Source organism: Salvelinus namaycush, chromosome 14 (assembly GCF_016432855.1).
Source record: "Salvelinus namaycush isolate Seneca chromosome 14, SaNama_1.0, whole genome shotgun sequence".
Taxonomy (NCBI): domain Eukaryota; kingdom Metazoa; phylum Chordata; class Actinopteri; order Salmoniformes; family Salmonidae; genus Salvelinus; species Salvelinus namaycush.
The window spans coordinates 4,142,121-4,156,040 of record NC_052320.1 but is presented as its reverse complement, the minus strand read 5'-3'; the positions used below and the strand labels follow the sequence as shown (position 1 = coordinate 4,156,040).

Genomic DNA, 13,920 nt, shown 5'->3' with positions numbered 1-13,920 from the left:
GTATATGTATATCATCCACTACTATAGGATCAGTATGTTGTATAGGATCAGTATGTGTATATCCATCCAATCGATAGATCAGTATCTTGTATATCATATCCACTACTATAGATACGGTAATTAGTATACAGATCAGTATGTAGTATATCATCCACTACTAGATAGATATAGTATAGTAGTATACATCCACTACATAGATCAGTATTATGTATCAGTATACAGATCAGTATGTAGTATACCATCCACTACTATAGTATCAAGTATGTAGTATATACATCCACTGACTATAGATCAGTATGTAGTATATAGATCAGTATGTAGTATATCATCACACTACTACAGATCAGTATGTGTATATCATCCACTACTATAGATCAGTATGTAGTATATCATCCACTACTATAGATCAGTATGTAGTATATAGATCAGTATGTAGTATATCATCCACTACTATAGATCAGTATGTAGTATATCATCCACTACTATAGATCAGTATGTAGTAATATAGATCAGTATGTAGTATATCATCCACTACTATGAGATCAGTATGTAGTATATCATCCACTACTATGATCAGTATGTAGTATATCATCCACTACTATATATCAGTATGTAGTATATCATCCACTACTATAGATCGTATGTAGTATATCGATCAGTATGTAGTATATCATCCACTACTATAGATCATATGTAGTATATCATCCACTACTATAGATCATGTAGTATATAGAATCTGTATTAGTATATCATCCACTACTATAGATCAAGTATGTAGTATATAGATCAGTATGTAGTATATCATCCCACTACTATAGATCAGTATGTAGTATATCATCCACTATATATATCAGTATGTAGTATATCATCCACTACTATAGATATCAGTATGTAGTATATCATCCACTACTATAGATCAGTATGTAGTATATCATCCACTACTATAGATCAGTATGTATATATAGATCATATGTAGTATATCATCCACTACTATAGATCAGTATGTAGTATATCAGTATACAGTAGATGTAGTATATCATACTATCAGTGATTTGAGTATATCATCCACTACTATAGAATTCAGTTAGTAGTAGTATATCATCCACTACTATAGATCAGTATGTAGTATATAGATCAGTATGTAGTGTATATACATCCACTACTATAGATCAGTATATAGTATATCATCCACTACTATAGATCAGTATGTATATACAGATAATATGTAGTATATCATCCACTACTATAGATCAGTATGTAGTTAATATAATCAGTATGTAGTATATCATCCACTACTATAGATCAGTATGTAGTATAATCATCCACTATTAATAGATCAGTATGTAGTATATCATCCACTACTAAGATCAGTATGTAGTATATCATCCACTACTATAGATCAGTATGTATATATCATCCACTACATAGATCGTATGTAGTATACTAGATCATATGTAGTATATCATCCACTACTAAGATCAGTATGTAGTATATCATACCATCTACTATAGATCCGTATTGTATATTATATCAGTATGTATATATCATCCACTACTATTATATCAGTATGTAGTATATCATCCACTACTATAGATCATGTGTGTAGTATATAGATCAGTATGTGTATATCATCCACTACTATAGATCAGTATGTAGTATATAGATCAGTATGTAGTATATCATCCACTACTATATATCATATGTAGTATATCATCCACTACTATAGATCTGTATGTAGTAATAGATCAGTATGTAGTATATCAATCCACTACTATAGATCAGTATGTAGTATATCATCCACTACTATAGATCGTATGTAGTATATAGATCAGTAGTAGAATACATCCACTACTATAGATCAGTATGTAGTATATAGATCAGTATGTAGTATATCATCCACTACTATAGATCAGTAATGTATTATATCACCACTACTATAGATCAGTATGTAGTATATCATCCACTACTATAGATCAGTATGTAGTATATCATCCCTACTATAGATCAGTATTTATATATAATCAGTATGTAGTATATCATCCACTACTATAGATCAGTATGTAGTATATAAAATCCACTACTATAGATCAGTATGTAGTATATCATCCACTACTATAAGATCAGTATGTAGTATATCATCACTACTATAGATCAGTATGTAGTATATCATCACTACTATAGATCAGTATTAGTATCATCTACTACTATAGATCGTATGTAGTAATATCATCCACTACTATAGATCAGTATGTAGTATATCATCCACTACTATAGATCAGTATGTAAGTATATAGATCAGTATGTAGTATATGCATCCACACACTTTGGTATCCAGGTGTTCATACCGTTTCTGTACCACACACTAGAGTTGGTATCCAGGTGTTCATACCGTTTCTGTACCACACACTAGAGCTGGTATCCAGGTGTTCATACCGTCATACCGTTTCTGTACCACACACTAGAGTTGGTATCCAGGTGTTCATACCGTTTCTGTACCACACACTAGAGTTGGTATCCAGGTGTTCATACCGTTTCTGTACCACACACTAGAGTTGGTATCCAGGTGTTCATACCGTTTCTGTACCACACACTAGAGCTGGTATCCAGGTGTTCATACCGTTTCTGTACCACACACTAGAGCTGGTATCCAGGTGTTCATACCGTTTCTGTACCACACACTAGAGCTGGTATCCAGGTGTTCATACCGTCATACCGTTTCTGTACCACACACTAGAGTTGGTATCCAGGTGTTCATACCGTTTCTGTACCACACACTAGAGCTGGTATCCAGGTGTTCGTACCGTCATACCGTTTCTGTACCATACCGGTGTATACAGTATTACCAAATGTGTATTTAAAAATACGCACAAAAACAATTTAGGCAACAGAGATCTTGATCCAGGAGGGTATGTATCTGCTGTGTCTTGACATCTAGCCACTTAGCTAAGCAAGTTAGCAAACCAAATGCATGTCTGGAGCCCAGAGCTGGATACCATTTGACACATCTTAGATTTCTTACAGTTTACACTTAACTGATAGTTATAAGTAGTGGCGTAGCACCGTATTTGAAAATCATACCCGAAATACCCCGGTATGTGGTATAAACGGGATATCGCCGAAGCCTAACACACACACACACACACACACACACACACACACACACACACACACACACACACACACACACACACGACTACTGCACTAGGTGCTGGTGATTACCAAGTTGGCCAAAGTCCTTCCACTGACGACCATGTCAAGCTACACTGTCCTCTATAGACTGGTATACCATTGAGGAAGATTGAACTGTCTTCTATAGACTGGTATACCATTGAGGAAGATTGAACTGTCTTCTATAGACTGGTATACCATTGAGGAAGATTGAACTGTCCTCTATAGACTGGTTTACCATTGAGGAAGATCTATTGAACTGTCTTCTATAGACTGGTATACCATTGAGGAAGATTGAACTGTCTTCTATAGACTGGTATACCATTGAGGAAGATTGAACTGTCTTCTATAGACTGGTTTACCATTGAGGAAGATTGAACTGTCTTCTATAGACTGGTATACCATTGAGGAAGATTGAACTGTCTTCTATAGACTGGTATACCATTGAGGAAGATTGAACTGTCTTCTATAGACTGGTATACCATTGAGGAAGATCTATTCAACTGTCTTCTATAGACTGGTATACCATTGAGGAAGATCTATAGACTGGTATACTATTGAGGAAGATTGAACTGTCTTCTATAGACTGGTATACCATTGAGGAAGATCTATTCAACTGTCTTCTATAGACTGGTATATCATTGAGGATGATCTATTGAACTGTCCTCTATAGACTGGTATACCATTGAGGAAGATCTATTCAACTCAGTTAATATTTAATGATTGTCTCATTGTATCTTGTATCTTATCTCTGACCATAGAGGTCACACTGTAGGTGTGACATTAACGAACAGAGGCTTCATTATGTGTCTGTGACTCTTTATCCCCTCAACGCCATGTCCAGCTGCGTCCTACTCAGACAGCTCAGATGACGAGACCTCTCCTCGGGACAAGGCCCAGGCCAACTCCAAGGGCAGCAGCGACTTCTGCGTTAAGAACGTCAAACAGGCAGAGTTCGGCAGACGGGAGATCGAGATCGCAGAGCAAGGTGCGGAATCACCGGTCTTGCATTCACTTTCCGGCATCGTTCTGATAGCAGCTATGACAGATGTGCAACCAGGCCAGCCCAGTACAGCTTGCATTGGCTGGGCTCTGCTGGGCTCAGTATTGTGAAAAGGGTAAAGTGCTGACCAAGGATCAGTGGGATAGAGGGTACAGAGAGTGTTTGGCGCCTCGTCAAGGACTGATTCTGGATCAGTAATTATAAGGTAGCGGTCATAGTGAAGAGCTCAGACTCATATCACATGGCATCCATTCTGCTGTGCTGAGTTTTAATGACTGATATTGAAGTCATGAAGCAGGTGATGACCTCACTGGAGCTGTGTCAGACAGACAGTGGTGTCCAGGGAAACAGGAGCAGGTCTGAACCTCTCTCTCTCTCTCTCTCTCTCTCTCTCTCTCTCTCTCTCTCTCTCTCTCTCTCTCTCTCTCTGTCTCTGTCTCTGTCTCTCTCTCTCTCTCTCTCTCTCTCTCTCTATGTCTCTCTCTCTCTGTGTCTGTCTGTATCTCTGTCTGTCTGTCTGTCTGTCTGTCTTTCTCTGTCCTCTCTCTGCCTCTCTCTGCCTCTCTTTCTCTCTCTATGGTTGTGCAGATCTAGGCGAAGTGCCTAGGTCTCAACAGCTGTTCCTGTCAGCGCTGCTCTAACTAACCCTAGAGCCGTTGCCTAGGTCTCAACAGCTGTTCCTGTCAGCACTGCTCTAATTAACCTGCAGTGGTGTAAAGTACTTAAGTAAAAATACTTTAAAGTACTACTTAAGTAGTTTTTTGGGGTATCTGTACTTTACTATTTATTTTTTTGACAACTTTTACTTCAATACAATCCTAAAGAAAATAATGTACTTTTTGCTCCGTACATTTTCCCTGATACCCAAAAGTATTCGGTACATGTTGAATGCTTAGCAGGACAGGAAAATGGTCCAATTTAAGCACGTATCAAGAGAACACGTGGTCATCCCTACTGCCTCTGATCTGGCGGACTCACTAAACACAAATGCATCGTTTTTAAATTATGTCTGATTGTTGGAGTGTACCCGTGGCTATCCATACATAAAAATAAAAAAATTAAGTATATTTAGAACCAAATACTTTTAGACTTTTTTACTCAAGTATTATTTGAATGGGTGACTTTCACTTTTACTTGAGTAACTTTCAACCTGCAGGCAATATGGAGATTTTGGAGGCAATATGGAGATTTTGGAGGCAATATGGAGGTGATCTTGTGGGTTTTACTGTCCTCACTGGCCTTTGTTTTTCAATATAATGCTACATCTATCTTCGCATTCCTGCGTCTCTCATTCACTGGTGTACTCTCCCAAATCCTTTCATTCTGACTCACACTATCTCACCCCCCCTCTCTCTCTCTCCCCTTTTTTATCTCTCCTCCTCTCCCCCTCCTCCTCTCCTCCCTCCTCCTCTCCACCTTCCTCCTCTCCACCCTCCTCCTCTCCACCTTCCTCCTCTCCACCCTCCTCCTCTCCTCCCTCCTCCTCTCCCCCCTCCTCCTCTCCACCCTCCTCCTCTCCCCCTCCTCCTCTCCCCCCTCCTCCTCTCCCCCTCCTCCTCCTCTCCGTCTCCCTCCTCCTCTCCCTCCTCCTCTCCCCCCTCCTCCTCTCTCCCCTCCTCCTCTCCTCCCTCCTCCTCTCCGCTCTCCTCCTCTCCGCTCTCCTCCTCTCCCCCCTCCTCCTCTCCCCCTCCTCCTCTCCCCCTCCTCCTCTCCCCCCTCCTCCTCTCCACCCCTCCTCCTCTCCACCTTCCTCCTCTCCACCCTCCTCCTCTCCCCCCTCCTCCCCTCCGCCCTCCTCCTCTCCGCCCTCCTCCTCTCCGCCTCCTCCTCTCCGCTCTCCTCCTCTCCGCTCTCCTCCTCTCCCCCCTCCTCCTCTCCCCCTCCTCCTCTCCGCCCTCCTCCTCTCCCCCTCCTCCTCTCCGCCCTCCTCCTCTCCGCCCTCCTCCTCTCCGCCCTCCTCCTCTCCGCCCTCCTCCTCTCCCCCCTCATCTCCGCCCTCTTCCTCTCCCCCTCCTCCTCTCCGCCCTCCTCCTCTCCGCCCTCCTCCTCTCCGCCCTCCTCCTCTCCGCCCTCCTCCTCTCCGCCCTCCTCCTCTCCGCCCTCCTCCTCTCCCCCTCCTCTCCGCCCTCCTCCTCTCCGCCCTCTTCCTCTCCCCCTCCTCCTCTCCGCCCTCCTCCTCTCCCCCCTCCTCCTCTCCGCCCTCCTCCTCTCCGCCCTCCTCTCCGCCCTCCTCCTCTCCGCCCTCCTCCTCTCCGCCCTCCTCCTCTCCCCCCTCCTCCTCTCCGCCCTCCTCCTCTCCCCCCTCCTCCTCTCCCCCTACAGATATGTCAGCCCTGATCTCGCTGAGGAAGAGAGCCCAGGGGGAGAAGCCTCTAGCTGGGGCGAAGATAGTGGGCTGCACCCACATAACAGCTCAGACTGCAGTACGTCAACTTGCTCTCTCCTTCACCCAGTGTTGCCAATTTGGCAACTTTAGCAAGTTTTCAGACCCCCTCCAGCGACTTTAATTGGGTAAAAGAAGCTAGCGACAAATTCAGCTACTTTTCAGGCTGCCTTTGGGGAGTTTTGTCACCAAGAGTTTCAGTGGTTTTGATGGCATTTAGCGACTTTTCTAACTGAATTATACCCCACAGAAGAGTGGGAGAAGCTGTCTGTTCAACAGAAGTCACAGGAACGGTGCACATACAGGCAGAGAAGCGGGGGGGGGGACACACACACTACGTTGGGAACCGCGGCTATGCCGCAGCAAGGCAAATTGGTGATGTGACGTCGTCACGGCAACGGCAAAACGTCTAGTGACTTCTAGCGTCAAATCAAGGAACCAATAGTGGATCTCACTGAAAAATAGTTAGCAACACTATACAACCATACAACACCATACTTCATCTTAGATTTAAAGAATACCCCTCCACCGTACAACATCTTAGATTTAGAGAATACCTCTCTACCGTACAACATCTTAGATTTAGAGAATACCTCTCTACCGTACAACATCTTAGATTTAGAGAATACCTCTCTACCGTACAACATCTTAGATTTAGAGAATACCTCTCTACCGTACAACATCTTAGATTTAGAGAATACCTCTCTACCGTACAACATCTTAGATTTAGAGAATACCTCTCTACCGTACAACATCTTAGATTTAGAGAATACCTCTCTACCGTACAACATCTTAGATTTAGAGAATACCCCTCTACCGTACAACATCTTAGATTTAGAGAATACCTCTCTACCGTACAACATCTTAGATTTAGAGAATACCTCTCTACCGTACAACATCTTAGATTTAGAGAATACCTCTCTACCGTACAACATCTTAGATTTAGAGAATACCCCTCTACCGTACAACATCTTAGATTTAGAGAATACCTCTCTACCGTACAACATCTTAGATTTAGAGAATACCTCTCTACCGTACAACATCTTAGATTTAGAGAATACCTCTCTACCGTACAACATCTTAGATTTAGAGAATACCCCTCTACCGTACAACATCTTAGATTTAGAGAATACCCCTCTACCGTACAACATCTTAGATTTAGAGAATACCTCTCTACCGTACAACATCTTAGATTTAGAGAATACCTCTCTACCGTACAACATCTTAGATTTAGAGAATACCTCTCTACCGTACAACATCTTAGATTTAGAGAATACCTCTCTACCGTACAACATCTTAGATTTAGAGAATACCTCTCTACCGTTCAACATCTTAGATTTAGAGAATACCCCTCTACCGTACAACATCTTACCTTATACTGTCTTTGGCTTTCCTGGCAGTCTAGTCTACTTGATCAGACATCCAGTTTTCATGAACAAAACATTTGGCACTTGACTCCTGAAATAGCAGCATGATTGTTGGGTCTTGTTTAGATTTACTTGACATGAATGTATTTTATGTGTGTTAGTGTATGTGCTTATTTTGTAATAATGGTAATAATGTGATGTAATATTTTATTTATGATGTAGGCTGTTGTTGTTTTGTTGTCCTGTTTGGACCCCAGGAAGAGTAGCTGCTGCCTTGGCAGGAACTAATGGGGATCCTTAATAAACCCCAGGAAGAGTAGCTGCTGCCTTGGCAGGAACTAATGGGGATCCTTAATAAACCCCAGGAAGAGTAGCTGCTGCCTTGGCAGGAACTAATGGGGATCCATAATAAACCCCAGGAAGAGTAGCTGCTGCCTTGGCAGGAACTAATGGGGATCCTTAATAAACCCCAGGAAGAGTAGCTGCTGCCTTGGCAGGAACTAATGGGGATCCTTAATAAACCCCAGGAAGAGTAGCTGCTGCCTTGGCAGGGACTAATGGGGATCCATAATAAACCCCAGGAAGAGTAGCTGCTGCCTTGGCAGGAACTAATGGGGTTCCTTAATAAACCCCAGGAAGAGTAGCTGCTGCCTTGGCAGGAACTAATGAGGATCCATAATAAACCCCAGGAAGAGTAGCTGCTGCCTTGGCAGGGACTAATGGGGATCCATAATAAACCCCAGGAAGAGTAGCTGCTGCCTTGGCAGGAACTAATGGGGTTCCTTAATAAACCCCAGGAAGAGTAGCTGCTGCCTTGGCAGGAACTAATGAGGATCCATAATAAACCCCAGGAAGAGTAGCTGCTGCCTTGGCAGGAACTAATGGGGATCCATAATAAACCCCAGGAAGAGTAGCTGCTGCCTTGGCAGGAACTAATGGGAATCCATAATAAACCCCAGGAAGAGTAGCTGCTGCCTTTGCAGGAACTAATGGGGATCCTTAATAAACCCCAGGAAGAGTAGCTGCTGCCTTGGCAGGAACTAATGGGGTTCCTTAATAAACCCCAGGAAGAGTAGCTGCTGCCTTGGCAGGGACTAATGGGGATCCATAATAAACCCCAGGAAGAGTGGCTGCTGCCTTTGCAGGACCTAATGGGGATCCTTAATAAACCCCAGGAAGAGTGGCTGCTGCCTTGGCAGGAACTAATGGGGATCCTTAATAAACCCCAGGAAGAGTAGCTGCTGCCTTGGCAGGAACTAATGGGGGTCCATAATAAACCCCAGGAAGAGTAGCTGCTGCCTTGGCAGGAACTAATGGGGATCCATAATAAACCCCAGGAAGAGTAGCTGCTGCCTTGGCAGGGACTAATGGGGATCCTTAATAAACCCAGGAAGAGTAGCTGCTGCCTTGGCAGGAACTAATGGGGATCCATAATAAACCCCAGGAAGAGTAGCTGCTGCCTTGGCAGGAACTAATGGGGATCCATAATAAACCCCAGGAAGAGTAGCTGCTGCCTTGACAGGAACTAATGGGGATCCATAATAAACCCCAGGAAGAGTAGCTGCTGCCTTGGCAGGGACTAATGAGGATCCTTAATAAACCCCAGGAAGAGTAGCTGCTGCCTTGGCAGGGACTAATGGGGATCCTTAATAAACCCCAGGAAGAGTAGCTGCTGCCTTGGCAGGAACTAATGGGGATCCATAGTAAACCCCAGGAAGAGTAGCTGCTGCCTTGGCAGGGACTAATGGGGATCCATAATAAACCCCAGGAAGAGTAGCTGCTGCCTTGGCAGGAACTAATGGGGATCCATAATAAACCCCAGGAAGAGTAGCTGCTGCCTTGGCAGAAACTAATGGGGATCCATAGTAAACCCCAGGAAGAGTAGCTGCTGCCTTGACAGGAACTAATGGGGATCCATAATAAACCCCAGGAAGAGTAGCTGCTGCCTTGGCAGGAACTAATGGGGATCTATAATAAACCCCAGGAAGAGTAGCTGCTGCCTTGGCAGGAAGTAATGGGGATCCATAATAAACCCCAGGAAGAGTAGCTGCTGCCTTGGCAGGAACTAATGGGGATCCATAATAAACCCCAGGAAGAGTAGCTGCTGCCTTGGCAGGGACTAATGGGGATCCATAATAAACCCCAGGAAGAGTAGCTGCTGCCTTGGCAGGGACTAATGGGGATCCATAGTAAACCTCAGGAAGAGTAGCTGCTGCCTTGGCAGGAACTAATGGGGATCCTTAATAAACCCCAGGAAGAGTAGCTGCTGCCTTGGCAGGAACTAATGGGGATCCATAGTAAACCCCAGGAAGAGTAGCTGCTGCCTTGGCAGGGACTAATGGGGATCCATAATAAACCCCAGGAAGAGTAGCTGCTGCCTTGGCAGGAACTAATGGGGATCCTTAATAAACCCCAGGAAGAGTAGCTGCTGCCTTGGCAGGGACTAATGGGGATCCATAATAAACCCCAGGAAGAGTAGCTGCTGCCTTGGCAGGGACTAATGGGGATCCATAGTAAACCTCAGGAAGAGTAGCTGCTGCCTTGGCAGGAACTAATGGGGATCCTTAATAAACCCCAGGAAGAGTAGCTGCTGCCTTGGCAGGAACTAATGGGGATCCATAGTAAACCCCAGGAAGAGTAGCTGCTGCCTTGGCAGGGATCCTAATAAATACTCAAATGTAGTGTGTTTGTGTATTTCCCCCCCTCAGGTTCTGATCGAGACCCTGGTAGCTCTTGGAGCTCAGTGTCGTTGGACAGCCTGTAACATCTACTCTACTCAGAACGAGGTGGCTGCTGCCCTGGCAGAGACTGGTGAGAACTTATCATACTGTCCTCTCTCTTTCTTTCAGTCTGTCTCTCCCCTTCTCTCTCTCTCTCCTACTCTCTCTCTCTCCTTCTATCCCTCCCAGACATAATAAGTGCTAGCCTCCCCCTCTCTCTCCTCTCCCCTACAGGTGTGCCTGTGTTTGCGTGGAAGGGCGAGTCAGAGGATGACTTTTGGTGGTGCATCGACCGCTGTGTCAACATGGAAGGCTGGCAGGCCAACATGGTATCTAATGACTAAACCATCCCTTAATAATGTACTTGACATCTGTCGTGTAGTGATGAGACTCTCACACATTGTGGAGGCTTATTTTGATTGATTTGAAATGATTGAAATTGCTTTACTGTATTTGTGGAGGCTTCTGTTTCCATCCGTCACTTATCTTCCGCACCTTATTTAGTATGCAGACTTAATGCAGCAGATATCTCTATTTAGTATGCAGACTTAATGCAGCAGATATCTCTATTTAGTATGCAGACTTAATGCAGCAGATATCTCTATTTAGTATGCAGACTTAATGCAGCAGATATCTCTATTTAGTATGCAGACTTAATGCAGCAGATATCTCTATTTAGTATGCAGACTTAATGCAGCAGATATCTCTATTTAGTATGCAGACTTAATGCAGCAGATGTCTCTATTTAGTATGCAGACTTAATGCAGCAGATGTCTCTATTTAGTATGCAGACTTAATGCAGCAGATGTCTCTATTTAGTATGCAGACTTAATGCTGCAGATGTCTCTATTTAGTATACAGACATCTCTATTTAGTATGCAGACTTAATGCAGCAGATGTCTCTATTTAGTATGCAGACTTAATGCAGCAGATATCTATATTTAGTATGCAGACTTAATGCAGCAGATATCTCTATTTAGTATGCAGACTTAATGCTGCAGATATCTCTATTTAGTATGCAGACTTAATGCAGCAGATGTCTCTATTTAGTATGCAGACTTAATGCAGCAGATATCTCTATTTAGTATGCAGACTTAATGCTGCAGATATCTCTATTTAGTATGCAGACTTAATGCAGCAGATATCTCTATTTAGTATGCAGACTTAATGCAGCAGATGTCTCTATTTAGTATGCAGACTTAATGCTGCAGATATCTCTATTTAGTATGCAGACTTAATGCAGCAGATGTCTCTATTTAGTATGCAGACTTAATGCAGCAGATATCTATATTTAGTATGCAGACTTAATGCAGCAGATATCTCTATTTAGTATGCAGACTTAATGCTGCAGATATCTCTATTTAGTATGCAGACTTAATGCAGCAGATGTCTCTATTTAGTATGCAGACTTAATGCAGCAGATATCTCTATTTAGTATGCAGACTTAATGCTGCAGATATCTCTATTTAGTATGCAGACTTAATGCAGCAGATATCTCTATTTAGTATGCAGACTTAATGCAGCAGATGTCTCTATTTAGTATGCAGACTTAATGCTGCAGATATCTCTATTTAGTATGCAGACTTAATGCAGCAGATGTCTCTATTTAGTATGCAGACTTAATGCTGCAGATATCTCTATTTAGTATGCAGACTTAATGCAGCAGATGTCTCTATTTAGTATGCAGACTTAATGCAGCAGATATCTCTATTTAGTATGCAGACTTAATGCAGCAGATGTCTCTATTTAGTATGCAGACTTAATGCTGCAGATATCTCTATTTAGTATGCAGACTTAATGCAGCAGATGTCTCTATTTAGTATGCAGACTTAATGCTGCAGATATCTCTGTTTAGTATGCAGACTTAATGCAGCAGATATCTCTATTTAGTATGCAGACTTAATGCAGCAGATGTCTCTATTTAGTATGCAGACTTAATGCAGCAGATGTCTCTATTTAGTATGCAGACTTAATGCTGCAGATATCTCTGTTTAGTATGCAGACTTAATGCAGCAGATATCTCTATTTAGTATGCAGACTTAATGCAGCAGATGTCTCTATTTAGTATGCAGACTTAATGCAGCAGATGTCTCTATTTAGTATGCAGACTTAATGCAGCAGATATCTCTATTTAGTATGCAGACTTAATGCAGCAGATGTCTCTATTTAGTATGCAGACTTAATGCTACAGATGTCTCTATTGTTTGAGTCCCCCGTCTGCTCTGCTACCATTGCTCTTCCTGTGTTTGTGTTACTGTAGATCTTGGATGACGGAGGGGATCTGACCCACTGGGTTTATAAGAAGTACCCCAGCGTGTTTAAGAAGGCTCAGGGCATTGTGGAGGAGAGTGTCACTGGAGTCCACAGGTGAGAAAGAGCTTTCCTAAAACATTGGTCACATACATCCACAGCAAGGAGAGACGTCTGTGTGATTGGTCCAGTTGATCCCCTGTTAGTCTGTGGTTCAACTAAAGGACAGTCTTCTTCATTTATTTACATCCTTTACTTCTCAGGTTGTACCAGCTGTCTAAGGCAGGCAAGCTGTGTGTCCCGGCCATGAATGTGAACGACTCTGTTACCAAGCAGAAGTTTGACAACCTCTACTGCTGCAGAGAGTCCATCCTGGACGGGTGGGACCTTTTTTAAAACACTAATATCACATTTTTTTCTCACAAAAAGTGTGTGATGGTTTTGTTTGTAATTTATAAATGGATCATGTCTGATTTGTAATTGTTACTTTCTCTGCTTGCTGTAGTTTGAAGCGGACCACTGATGTGATGTTTGGGGGTAAACAGGTGGTGGTGTGTGGTTATGGAGAGGTAGAGTCCTTCTGATTCTAGATTCTTTATTCTGATGACCGTTCGCTGACACCTTAGTTTTCAAAAGTGGATGTAATGGCATTTGAACATAGATTTGAGAGTGCTGTACTGGGCTGTCCTCTGTCCTGTAGGTGGGGAAGGGTTGCTGTTATGCTCTGAAGGCCCTGGGAGCCATCGTCTGCATCACAGAGATAGACCCCATCTGTGCCCTGCAGGGCTGGTGAGTGGCTGGAACTTGCCCTCAGTAATGTGTCTTTTAAAAGAGAGATGTGTTTAGTTATTTTTGTTTCGCTTTTTGCTACAGCATGGATGGGTTCAGGGTGGTGAAGCTGAATGAAGTCATTCGTCAGATGGACCTGGTGATAACCTGCACAGGTAAACTAGATCAATCAGAGCACGCCTCATCCAGACTCGGTTCCTTTATTCCACTCTGATAATTATACAAGCAGACCTCCCAGCC

At 43.2% G+C, this 13,920-nt stretch overlaps 1 protein-coding gene across 1 annotated transcript in view; it reads left to right on the top strand.

The window, feature by feature from the left end:
- The window catches only part of LOC120059558 (S-adenosylhomocysteine hydrolase-like protein 1), a 31,306-nt gene that overhangs the window by 11,161 nt on the left and 6,225 nt on the right, over positions 1 to 13,920 (top strand). The window contains exons 3-11 of the mRNA XM_039008690.1: positions 4,013 to 4,156; positions 6,494 to 6,594; positions 10,630 to 10,732; positions 10,876 to 10,970; positions 12,902 to 13,008; positions 13,155 to 13,271; positions 13,397 to 13,460; positions 13,592 to 13,680; positions 13,765 to 13,835. Of these exons, the coding sequence (XP_038864618.1) occupies positions 4,013 to 4,156; positions 6,494 to 6,594; positions 10,630 to 10,732; positions 10,876 to 10,970; positions 12,902 to 13,008; positions 13,155 to 13,271; positions 13,397 to 13,460; positions 13,592 to 13,680; positions 13,765 to 13,835 (891 nt within the window). The remainder of the gene's footprint in view (positions 1 to 4,012; positions 4,157 to 6,493; positions 6,595 to 10,629; positions 10,733 to 10,875; positions 10,971 to 12,901; positions 13,009 to 13,154; positions 13,272 to 13,396; positions 13,461 to 13,591; positions 13,681 to 13,764; positions 13,836 to 13,920) is intronic.